General features: G+C 47.2%; 1 protein-coding gene across 6 annotated transcripts in view; it reads left to right on the forward strand.

Moving 5' to 3' along the window:
- Positions 1-13,143, forward strand: part of SIPA1L3 (signal induced proliferation associated 1 like 3) — a 355,228-nt gene that overhangs the window by 213,497 nt on the left and 128,588 nt on the right. For all 6 annotated transcript variants that reach the window (XM_080644838.1, XM_080644843.1, XM_080644840.1 and 3 more), the window contains one exon: positions 3,360-3,490. In XM_080644838.1, the coding sequence (XP_080500964.1) occupies positions 3,360-3,490 (131 nt within the window). The remainder of the gene's footprint in view (positions 1-3,359; positions 3,491-13,143) is intronic.

Consider the following 13,143-nt stretch of genomic DNA (forward strand, 5'->3'; position numbering starts at 1 on the left):
GAGCTTACGATTTTCAATAGGGAATGGTTGGGGAGAACCTCCTAATAGGTGCCATTTGAGTATTGAGGTTGGGGAGAACCTCTTAATAGGTCCCATTTGAGTATTGAGCTGAAGGAGGTAGCGGAGGAAGACTAGGGACAGTGTTTCCAGCACAGGGAACAACAAGTACAATAGTCCTGAAACACCAAATAGGAAGAAGGCCATTGTTGCTGGGCTGAGTGACTTGGGGGGAAGAGAAGGAGGTAAGGCAGAAAGGTGACAGGGGCAGATCATGTGGGACTTTGTGGGCCATAGTGAGGACTCTCACTTTTACCCCAAGTGAGATGGAACTGCAGGAGGGTTCTGAGCAGGAGAGGCCTGATCTGACTATGTTCACAGCCTCCCTCTGGGGGTAGAGAGCCAAGAAGCAGATGATTGACACATCTAGGATAGGGGCAGGGAAGAAACAGGTAGGTTCTGGATCCCCTTTGAAAGTGGAATTATTGATGTTTTGAAGTCATTAACACCAGGGAGAGACAGGCTTCATATATCATTAAATTTATTGGTGCTGGTGGGGCAATTCCACGAGGCAACATAGCATAGGGCAGAGACCACAATCCCAGGCAGGACACGTATGGAAGTGAAGCACACCAAGCAGGGACTACGCAAAGGGCAACTCCTGCTCAGCTCCAGCGCATCGTTGTCATGTAGGGAATGCAGACAAACTCAGGGTTGCCATCCTTTATGATTTTTTTCAAGATTCTCTTAAAATTCAGATTTTTTAAAATGTGGATTCTTCTAATGTTTAAATGATGGTAACTGTATCAATTCACAATTGCTTACAACTACCAATAACAGACTTACACAGCATAGAAGTTTATTTCTCTCATGAAGAAGTTCAGAGGTCAGCAGTCCAGGGCTGGTATTGTTACTCTTCAGCATTAGTGGAATGCCAATCTTAGTACATGGTCTCCAGGCCTCAGGTGGTCTCCTGGTCCAAGATGGTTGCTGGAGCTCTAGCCATTTCATGCATGTTTCCAGGCAGAGAAAAAGAGGACAGGATAAGGGCAAAAAGGCAGACCTCCTGTCAAGTCAGTCCCTTTTAAAGAGTTTTCTCAGAAGCCCATCCAACTGTTACTGCTTATTGTCTGCTCCTATCTGCAAGGCAGGCTGGGTAATAGAGGTTTTTAGCTAGACATAGTCCCTCTTTTTTCTTCCTCCAAGATTAGAGGGTTTTCCTAAAAAGGAAGAAGGAACGAATGGATAGGCAGCTAATGCTTCATAGCAACTAGTTGAAAAAATTTTAAAGCTGTGTCCCACTCAAGCATAACCACAAGGCTCAGAGGGCAGTCTCTGGAGTCAGGCAGCCCTGGGTTAGGGGTGTTCATCCATAGCTTATTAACTACATGACACATTTCTTCCTCTAGACTCCGTGTCCTCATGTGAGGAATAGACATGATTGTAGTAGTATCACATGCCCAAAAACAAAATGACACAGAAATTGAAAATAAAGGGATTAAAAAAAGAAGTTTCAGTCAGTTGCTAACCAAGAGAAAGCAGGTAAGGCAACATCAGTATCACACAAAACAGATTTCAAGGCTAAAAGCTCTTTTAGGAGGAACTGAAAAGGCCTTTTCATGCTGATATTTAAAAATTCACCAAAAAGCTCTAATAGTTGTGAACCTTTGTATTTGCCAACCTGGTTTAGGGGCATATGTATATGTATACAAGGAGAAGTGAACAAATCCATAATCAGTGGCAGCAGCTGACAGGGCCTCTCATTGAAATTGATGGATCTAGGAGCCAAAACAATAAGGTGGAAGTGGATTTGAATAACCCATCAAAACTGGGTTTTGATATTAGTACATATTCATTTTGTGTACATATTACATATACATATGTATACAGTTATGCATATTAATTTTGTACCTAATTAACAGAGGATACATTCTTTTTAACTCACACCTAGAAATACCTACATGAAAGGACTGTAATAGGATCAAATAGGATTGTACATTAAAACATGTAGCTCTTCATCAGGCTAGTAGTAAGTACTCATGCAACTTTTTAAAAAGCAGCTTTCTTTAAAAAAGTATTTGTAGCCCTGGAAGTTCATAAATTAATTAGTCATAGGTTATTATTTATTGAGTGCCTACTGTATGCCAGGACCAATTGAGAGATACCTGGGTATGCATTAGTGTATTAAAAAAACAAACACAGCAACCACTTCAGGAGTGAACTGGTATTTGTGGAGTATAGTATTTACTCTGTTCTCTGCCAGCTGGGGAAATTATTGAACCCACTGTAGGTGCTGTTCTGATTGGATCATTAACTAACATATTATTTGGGCCTTAGATAAACCTTTGATTTGCAAAAGCATCTCATGAAAATAGGCACCATCAGTTCAACATCAGAGCACTGGGATGGGAAGGAATTTCTAGCAGTGGGTAGATGCTGACTTCATGGACTTGGGTCAAGTCAGACTGTTGGTGGGTATCCACCACAGGCAGGAGATACTTGGGGTATACATCAGGAAGAACAGTTTGCTGGAAGCATAATAAAACAGCAGCATGTTTTAGAAAAGGGGTGAGACAGCTGTCATTTCCTGGAGCAAGCAAGAGACTTCCTCCATGACTCATTAATGGCTATGTCAGCACAAGGGGAAAAAAGAGTAGTGGTTAAGTTTCCTGGATCTATAGAAATGCGATCAGATAAAGGTGATGCTTATCATTCTGAATCATGGTCCTTTTTCTGTGACAAACATCATGCCCTGGGAGTAGTAATAGCTAGCACTGCTCTCTTGCTTGATGTGTGTCTGGCTCTGTGCTGAGTGTTTAGTACTTCTTAACTTAATTCTCACAATCATACTGAGAATTGGGTCCATCCTTACTGATCCCATTTTACTGATGAGAAGACTATCGAGTGACTTGGGCCAAACATCTGACATAGCTAGTCAGACTTTAAAGGCTCTTTAGCTAGAATCTTAATCACTTCTAGAGTGTTAGCCATTTCATGAGAAGTAATTTGGCAGCTAAACTGATGAACATTTGCAAATACAGAAGAATCACAATGACACTGGGTTATTATGTGCTGTGTACCACACTGAGCATTTTATATTTGTAGCTTCATTTCACCCTCCCATAAGCTCTATGAATTGTGGGTAATGTCAGGGCCCTCATTTCTGAGAGAGCACTGAGGCTCAAGTTGTGTGACTTGGCAGACATGGTATAGTAAGATGGGCGTTCACATCTTACGGTCTCTCCCTCGAATGTGGCTGTGACCGGGCTGAGAGTCTGCCCTGACCCTCCATCCCCTCAGCAGGCCTGCCATGGGATATCACCAGAGAGCTGTCTCTGAACTCACCTACTCTTCTCTCACAGAGCATGCCAATTACTTTGGTGTGGATGAGAAGCTAGGGCCAGTGGCCGTGAGCATCAAGCGGGAGAAGCTGGAAGACCACAAGGATCATGGGCCTCAGTACCAGTATAGGATCATCTTCCGGACCCGAGAGGTAGGTTCCCTATTACGTAAATCATAGCTGCTCATATCTGTGCACTCTTTCTCCGTGCCAGGTTCTATGGGCAAGTGCTTCAGCTGCTTCATCTCATGTAATCCTCCTGATAACCTCACGAATACGAGTCTCCTCATTTTATAGAAGAGAAAACTAAGACTCAGAGAAATTAACATGTCTAAGATCAGTGAATGAGTGTCCAGGCCAGAATTGGAATCTGATGTGTCTCACTGCAGAGCCCTGGGTCTTCTATTTGAAAGAAATTATTAAAGGGAGGTATGCAGGGGATTCTTTCAGGACCATGAGGTATCCTGCAGAGTGGAAAAAAGATTTAAGGCAGCATGCCTGAGCAGGGCAGGAATTGGGAAATCTCAGCCCAGAGCACTGCTGTTGATACTGATGGCTCAAAACACTCCCATTGCATTTCTTCATCCTGAATGGAGAATCCCATTGTCCTGGCTTGGTCAGAGGCCTTCCTCTGGGTTACATGTCAGCTGTGACTAAGGAACAGGCTTATTGGGGACACCCTGCTTGATTAGGCTCTAAAGTTGTAAGTAACAGAAATCTACTTCTAACTTTTTAAGCCAGAAGAATTCATTGGTTCATGTATCTGCAAATCAAGGGGTAGGGCTAGCTTCTGGCATGGTGGCCCCAGGCACTCCAACCATGTCACTGGAGAACTCTGCCTCCTCATCTCTCCATTCTGCTCAGCTTCTTTTTAGATTGTGAATGTCATTCTCTTTTGCCTCCAACAAACTCTCTTCATGTCACAGGAAAATGGAGACTGGCCACTCAATTCTTCTATATCTTTATGCCTTCCTCTCTACAGGGAAGATACTCTTATCTGCTGAATCTCTGGGAAGGACTCTGATGGGCTCTGCTTGGATCACAAAGTCCACATCCTGGGGCAGCCATTGTCATCAGGGATGATAGAGGAAACTGGCCAGATCTAAGATAATGCATCCACCCAGGGAGCAGGGGCAGGGCAAGGCATTGTGATTGACAGTTCTATCAGAGCCACCTGGAGGAGCTGCTTGACAAAAAAAAAGGGGGGGAACTGGGTGAGCAAAAACAATGGAGATTTCCAAAAAACCTTTCCAGAAAAGGAGCAATTATCAGCTGGGAAGGTCCCCCGAAATGGATCTCCCTCACCCCTGCATAGCCCCTTGGGCCTGGCCTTTGCCCAAACATGATGGGTGGGGCCATCCAAGCCTGGAACTCATCCATATAGGCAGATGCTATACCAAGGACCCAGCCCCAACCCCTCGTGAAGACCTTCCCACTGAGGGAAAATGTGATAACACAGAAGCTTTGTGGCAGCTGAGAGGAGGCAGCCCCCAAACCTTGTGCCCCATTTTGCAGGTGGTTACCTACCCCTGTCTCTCCAGCACTCTCCTCCTTCTCCTTGCCTTTCTGGCCACATGAGTACTGGGGCAGAATGTGAGGAGACAGCTCAGCTCACACTGTATGAGACTGTTGTATGACATGGGAAACTGCTAGGTGTAGTGGCAATGATCAAATACTAATAATATTTACTACTATTGTTTAGCACTATGTGTTGGGCATTTTCTATACCCTTTTATGTCTGTTCACTCAAATGTCATGAAAGTTCTGTGATGAAGGCACTATCATCCATTTACAGATGAGGAAACAACCATAGAAAGGTGAAGGGACTTGCCCAAAGCACCCTCCAGTAAGTGGCACAGTGAGGTGTCAGCCTGTGCTCCAGCCACAGCTCAGCTGCCTCTGGGATTTCAGTAACAGCTTAGACTCTATGCTGACCCATTCATGAGTTGTGAACTCAGCTTAGTGTCAGTATTATTATGTTGTTGTTGTTGTTAGTGGAAATAGAACATGTAGAATGGATTTTTAAAATATCAGACTGCATTGCACATTCTGAGAGTCATGAGACTTTGGTGTGGAGATGTTGGGTCAGGGTGCAATATTTTTGCTGTGGCTCCTTTTCAATAAGTTTGAAACTGGCTTAGAGCTGTTTCTGGCTTGTGCCTGCTTTCATCTCCTTGCTGCCCACAAAACCAACTTCCAGTCTGCCCATAGAGATTCACTCAGGCCCGGCCAGTGTGATTCAGTGGTTGAGCATCAATCCATGCACGAGGAGATTGCCGATTCTATTCCTGGCCAGGGCACATGCCCAGGTTGTGGGACGTGCAGGAGGCAGCCAATCGATATTGATTCTCTCCCACCAGTGTTTCTCTCTCTCAAATCAATAAAAATTTAATTTTTTAATAAAAGAAAGAGAATCGCTCAGCACCACCCTCTGCCAGCTCTATGCTGGGCGCTGAGGGAATAGGAAGTAACGAATAAGGCAGCAAAAATGCTCATGCGACTGCATTCCTATGGGGGAGGCAGACAATACACAGATACCTTAATAAATTATATAGTGTGGTTTGACAAGGTAGAAAGTAAAGCAAGGAAGGAGAGATGAGTATGAGGGAAGCCTGGTGTGGATCCTGGTTTGGCCATTCAGCAGTTGTGAAACCTTAGGCATGTAGCTTCTCTCACAGCCTGTTTCCCTCTTAGGGATTTCAGTTTCATAGGACTGGTGTGGGCTCTGTGAGAGTGTGCATATAAAGTGGGCAGTGCTGGGCCTGGCACTTAGGGAAAGACCAATGCAGTCAGCAGTGGGAGTGGTCTCTGTCCACTGTCCCCTTGTCCATGCCAGTCAGCCTGTGAATTTTGACCCACCATGAAGTTCACAACCACAAGCAGCCCTTTCTCTATCCTCACACACACACAGGCCATACATAGATTCAGCCCTAGGCTGAGTCCTTGCATAGCTGCCCTATTGGGCACTCAGGCCCGGGGACCTCATCATCTGGAGTTGGAGGGAGAGGCAGCAAGATTTGCCTGGCTCCTTCCCAAGACCCTTTATGTCGTGGTGGCAGAGCAGAGGATTTCATAGCCTCAGAGTAGTAACAACAATAGCTAACACTTTTATGTAGCATGAATTCCTGCCGGGCATTGTCCTGCGTGTTTTATATGCACTGACCCTTCAAAGTCTCTCTACAATCTCATTATGATCCTCACTCTATAGATGAGAACATTGAGGCCTGTGGCAGAGCTGGACATGGACCCAAGCTGCCTGGGTCCTGAGCTCATGCTCTTCACCACTCATCACATTCACTCTCAGGTCAAAACTGAATTCTGACTCTGGAGCAGACAGCCTTGGGTTCGGTCTCGCTCTGCCACTCATTAGCCGAATGACCTTCAGCAGATGGATTTACTTCTGGATGCCTCAGTATCTTCATCTGTAAAATAGGCTTTGTGCTGCCCCCTGTTTTCTTGGAGTGGCAAGAAGAGCACAGGTGTGGAAGCACAAGGCTGCAAGGCAGGGAACTCTAAGTGGCAGATATTATGATGACACCGCTGTCGTGGCTGTTGCCCTCTGGTGCGAGGTCAGGGTACACTCTGGGGAGCAAGGATTGAGTTCATGCACAGAGTTCTATTCTCCTGTTTACATTTATGTAGCAGGCTCTTGTAAACCAAGGCAAGGGGCCAGAGCGAGGGCCCAGCTGTTTTCCAAGCCATCTGGCTGGTCTGGCCCATATGGCCGCCACCACCGGCCACCAAGCAGACAGCCAAGCAGGCCTACATCTCCTGGCAAAAGGAGTGTGAGTATTGGCAACACCGAGCTTCCCACTGGGGCAAGGACAGACTTGGAGCTGGGTTTTGGCAGCACACACATAAGTGTCAGCCCCTAAGCCTGGACAGGACAAGCCCAGGCTAGACTGCCCTGTCCTCAGCCTCCTTACTGGCAATGTCTCCCATGACATAGGGAGCCCCAAACCAGGAACTGCCTGGTCCACCAAGTTCAGCGAGTTCCATTTAGCCTGCCCAGTGGTGAGTTTTTGACAGACCTTAGTTTTGTGAAGGTTAGAGGTTTGTATTTTTATTTCTTTGTTTACTTAAAAAGTAACAGTCACTCGCTGTTAAGAATTTAAACAGTACCTAAGTGTACCAAGTAGAAAAGGGAGAATTTTATATTAAGTGTAATAGTGTATTGATTGGGACCTTTTAATTCTTAATTGCATGTGTGGCTTTGTACAAATACATTTGATACATGTACATGTAATAATGGCTAACATTATTGAATGCTCACTGTATGCCAGATACAGTGCTAAGTACTGTATATGTATTATCTTATTGAATCCTGATAACCCTTTGAGGCAGGCACTATAATCTCTATTTTATAGACTAGAGGCCTGGTGCACGAAATTCATGCGGGGGGGGGGAGGGGGGCTCAGCCCAGCCTGCACCCTCTCCAATCTGGGACCCCTGGCTCCTAACCACTCACCTGCCTGCCTGCCTGATGGCCTCTGCCTGCCTGCCTGATTGTCCCTAACTGCCCCCCCTGCCAGCCTGATCACCCTAACTGCCTCTGCCTACCAGCCTGACCGCCCCTAACTGCCCCCCCTGTCGCCCCTAACTGCCCCCTCTGCCAGACTGGTTGCCCCTCACTGTCCCCCTTCTGGCCTGGTTGCCCCTCACTGCCCCCCCTGCTGGCCTGGACGCCCCCAATTGCCCCCCCCAATTGCCCCCCCAAGCCAGCCTGGTCACCCCTAACTGCCCTGCCCCCACCAGCCTGGTCGCCCCCAACTGTCCTCCCCCCTGCCTCTCCCTGCCAGCCTGGTGGCCCCTCACTGCCCCCCCTGCTGGCCTGGTTGCCCCCAACAGCCCCCCCTGCCTGCCTGGTCACCCCTAACTGACCCCCCCCCCGCCAGCCTGGTTGCCCCCAACTGCCCCCTGTTGCCCGCCTGGTCACCCCTCACTGCCCCCTTCTGCTGGCCTGGTTGCCCCCAACTGCCACCCCCCGGGGCCTGGTCGCCCCCAACTGTCCCCCATGCTGGCCTGGTCACCCCTTACTGCCCCCCTCTGCTGGCTTGGTCGCCCCTCACTGCCTCCCCTTCTAGCCTGGTCGCCCCTCACTGCCCCCCCCCGCCATCCTGGCCTGGTTGCCCCCCACTGCCCTCCCTGCTGGCCTGGTGGCCCCTCACTGCCCCACTCTGCTGGCTTAGTCACCCCTCACTGCCGCCCCGCCAGCCTGGTTGCCCCCCACTGCCCTCCCTGCCGGCCTGGTCGCCCCTCACTGCCCCCCCCCCCTGCCAGCCTGGTGGCCCCTCACTGCCCCCCCGCCGGCCTGGTTGCTCCCAATTTTCCCCCCCATGACGACCTGGTCGTCCCTCACTGCCCCCTCTGCCAGCCTAGTCACCCCACACAGCCTGCTGTTCGGTTGTTGCATGAGGTGCACTGACCAATTTGCCTATTACTCTTTTATTAGTATAGACTAGTGGCGCAGTGCACGAAATTCATGCAAGGGGGTTGTGTCCCTCAGCCTGGCCTGCACCCTCTCCAATCTGGGACCCCATAGGCCTAAATCAGCAGTCAGACATCCCCCTCACAATCCAGGACCATTGGCTCCTAACTGCTCACCTGCCTGCCTGCCTGATCGCCCCTAACCACTCTGCCTACTGGCCTGTTCGCCCCCAACTCTCCCCTCTGCCAGCCTGATTGCCCCCAACTGCCCCTCCTTGCTGGCCTGCTTGCCCCCAACTTCCCCCCCCCCGCCAGCCTGCTCGCCCCCAATTGCCCCCCCTGCCGCCTGCTCACCCCCCACTGCCCTCCCCTCCTGGCCTGATTGCCCCTAACCACCTCTGCCTCAGCCCTGCCACCATGGCTTTGTCCAGAAGGACGTCCGGAAGGTTTCCCAGTCTAATTAGCATATTACCCTTTTATTAGTATAGATGAGGAAAAGGGCCCAGGGTCACACAGCTGGAGAAGTGGTAGAGCCAGGATTCAAACCCAGGCAGACTGACTTCCAAGTGGCCTCCCAGGAAAACATGCTTAAAGGAGGGTGGATGCAGCACAGAGAAAGGCAGGGATGCTGGTGGAGAACCATCTGTGTAAATAGGAACTTCCTTGTTTACATGGCCCTGAGGTCCTTTTGTGGCTCACCTGACAAGTTTCCCTCAGTGAGATGCCAGGGCCTTGCAAGCAGAGCGGTAAGTGTAGATTTTATTATTAAAGTGATGGGAAATCCTTAGCAGGTTCTGTGTAGAGCAGAGACATGATCTGACTCAGGCTGTGGAAAGAAGGGACTTGGGTGGGGTGGCAGCAGGGCAGGAGGAAGGAGGCCTGGAGGAGGCTGCTGTCACAATCCAGGTATTACATGGCAGTGGACAGGACCAATGAGAGAGTAGAGATGGCCACTTGTTGCAGCCTGCCAGTGCCGTACTTACTATCCCCAGCAAAGAAGGAAAAGTTTGGGGAGCTTTTCAAGTAATGGCTTTTGGTCAAGTAGTCAGAGCCAAAATGTGACCATAGGCCACCTGTCTCCATTGTGGAAGAGAATATGAGGATTTCTGGTCCACGCTGATCCCTGGCCCCAGCAGAGGGTGCTTTCGAGCAGTGTCTGCAGGATACTAACACACTGATCTTGTTGGTGCATTAATTGAAACCCATAGTTCCAAGGCCACCCAGATTGGCATTGCAAAGCATAAGACGTCATTGCTTTTCATGATCTATTTCAATACTCCCCTGCTTATGATAAGAGATTTGTTTGTGTATTAACTACCAAGACCAGAACTGGGAACTCCCAAGCATGAGGTCATTCTATTCCTTCCACGCACACCTCCTGCCCAGTTCCAGTTTGGCAAGGGTCAGCTGTATGTTTAAAAGCAATGTCATGACACATTATTTTTGCCACCTTCTGTGTTTGTTGACTTAAGAGTATGTTTTTTTAGTTAGAACTGGTCCTCCTTAGTCTTTAAACCATAGACCCAAGTGTATTTTGTTTGGGTGCTTGTTACAGTCCCTCAGGGGAGGGTTTTTTCCTTATACTGCTGCAGACCTTGCTGTGCTATCTTGGTGTGGTCCTAGAGCTGCTGTGCCTAGCCCCAGGTATGGCATCACCTAGTGGCCAGCAGCACATTGTGGATAGAAGCCTGAGCTAAGGTTAGTGAGAATGCAAAGCAACAGGAGTTCTCAGACAGGGTAAGTGGAAATTGGTACAACCACTTGGAAAACTTTGTAGTGCAGTATAATTGAATATTAACATGCCTGGTGTTGCAGCAATTTCTCTCCTAGGTATAAATCCAAAAGAAAATGTGTTCTTATGCTCTAAGAGGTGCTTCTGTGAATGTTCCTTATAACACCTCACAGTTGTCGAACACTGGAAGCAGTTTCCATGCTCGTCAACAGTAGAGTGGATTAAATCCATCATGGTAAATATGTCAGCCTCTTGCAGCAACATGGTCAAATCTCATACCCATAGCATTCAGAAACAAAAGCCAGATATAAAAAAGAAATCCAAACTGCAGGAAACTAAAAAGTAGGCACAATAAGTTATGGGGTTAGAAATCAGGATAAGGTTGCCATGGGGAAGAAGGGGAAGGCGCAGAAAGGCTTCTGGGAGCTGGGTGTGTTTTTTTATATGGATGGTGATTACCTAAGTCTTCACTCTGTGATAATTCCTTCAGCTCTGCTTATATGTGTTATGGATTATACTTCACAGTAAAAAAAAAATTTTTTTCAAATGAAAAGAATAATGAGCTTTGGAGAATTCAAGCCTGGGTTGGAACCCTGGTTCAGCCACTTAGCTGTGGTGACCTTAGTTAGATAAAGTGTCTAACCTCTTGGGGCTTACATTTTCATTTTCTTTTAAGTTGTGGGGGGTGTCTTTTTTCCCCCACATTTTTAAAAAATATCTTTATTGTTGAGAATATTACAGATGTCCCCGTTCCCCCCCACCCCCCACCCCCCGCATTACCCTCCTCCACTGGGTTCCCACCCTGCCCCAGGTCTTCACTACCCTATTGTCTGTGTCCATAGGTAATGCATATATGCACATAAGATCTTTGGTTAATCCCTCCCCACCCCCCACCCCTTCCCCACTTCCCTCTGAGATTTGTCAGTCTGTTCCATACTTCCATGCTTCTGGTTCTGTTTTATTCATCAGTGTATTTTGTTCATCAGAATCCTTGTTCATTTATTTTGCTTTTTAGATTCAATTGTTGAAAGAATATCCTTCAACATTTCATGTAATACTGATTTGGTGGTGATGAACTTCCTTAGCTTTTTCTTGTCTGTGAAGCTTTTTATCTGCCCTTCAATTCTAAATGAGAGCTTTTCTGGGTAGAGTAATATTGGTTAAAGGTCCTTGCTATTCATCACTTTGAATATTTCTTGTCACTCTCTTCTGGCCTGCAAAATTTCTGTTGAGAAATCAGATGACAGTCATATGGGTGCTATCTTATAGGTAACCAACTGCTTTTCTCTTGCTGCTTTTAAGATTCTCTCTTTGTCTTTAACCCTTGGGCATTTTAATTGATGATGTCTTGGTGTGGGCCTCTTTGAGTTCATCTTGTTTGGGACTCTCTGTACTTCCTGGACTTGTGTGTCTATTTCTTTCACCAGGTAAGGGAAATTTTCTGGCATTATTTTTTCAAATAGGTTTTAAATTTCTTACTCCCTCTCATTTCTTTCCGGCACACCCATGATACAAATGTTGGGATGCTTGAAGTTGTCTCAGAGGATCCTTACTCTATCTTCATATTTTTGGATTCTTTTTTTCTTTTTGCTGTTCTAATTGGGTGCTTTTTGCTTCCTCATATTCCAAATTGCTGATTTGATTCTCGGCATCCTCTACTCTACTATTGATTCCCTGTAAGTTATTCTTCATTTCAGTTAGTATATCCTTCATTTCTAACTCGTCTTTTTTCATGTCTTTGATGTTCTTACTAATTTCCTTGAATTTCTCACAAAGTCCCTTGAAGCTCTCACTATAACCATTGTGATCATGAGGAAAGAGACAACATCATTATAACCATTGTTTTGAGCTCTGTATTTAATAGTTTACTCGCTTCCATTTCATTTAGTTCTTTTTCTGGAGGTTTCTTTTATTCTGTCATTTGTGACATGTTTCTTTGTCTCTGCATTTTGACTGCTTCCCTGTGTTTATTTTTATGTATTAGGTAGAGCTATTATGTTTCCTGAAATATTGGTAGAGTGGCCTTGTGTATAAGGTGTCCTGTAGGGCCAAGTGGCTCAGCTTTCCCAGTCACCTGAGCTGGGCACCTCTGTGTGGGCTGTGTGCACTATCCTGTTGTAGTTGAGCCTTGATTGCTGTTGGTGTCACTGGAATTGACCTCCAGGCCAATTGGCTGTGAGGATCAGCTGCAACTACAGTGGAAGAGTTGCTGTGCAGAAGACACCCTATGGAGTAGGACTTGCTTCAGTGGGGCTTTGGTGCTCACTGAGTCTGCCCCTTGAGTGTGTCACTCATGGATGTGTAGTTATAATCTGGCATGGTCTGAGGCTGTCCACTGGGTGCACTGGCTCTGGGGCCCCCAGGAGGTGCAAAATCAGTCACTGTCTGTGCCCTGCTTGGAGCTACCCATCAGGAGCTGCAGAGTGATCTGCAAGTGGCTGCCACTTGTGTTAGGATTGGAAGTGCTCAGGAAAGGCCAAGCTGAGAAGCAAGGCAGGCTGCTGCTAGTGCTGGGCCTGGGTCCTCTTGTTGAGATGTATGGGCACGCTGAAACCAGCTGCTGCTTGTTTGAGAGATTTTAGGAAAGTCTGGAACCATTCATATGGAAAAGCTGCTGCAAACAGCTTAGGTCGGGTGGTATTTCAGA

The sequence above is a fragment of the Plecotus auritus genome (genome assembly GCF_963455305.1).
Source record: "Plecotus auritus genome assembly, chromosome: 10".
NCBI classification, from domain to species: Eukaryota; Metazoa; Chordata; class Mammalia; order Chiroptera; family Vespertilionidae; genus Plecotus; species Plecotus auritus.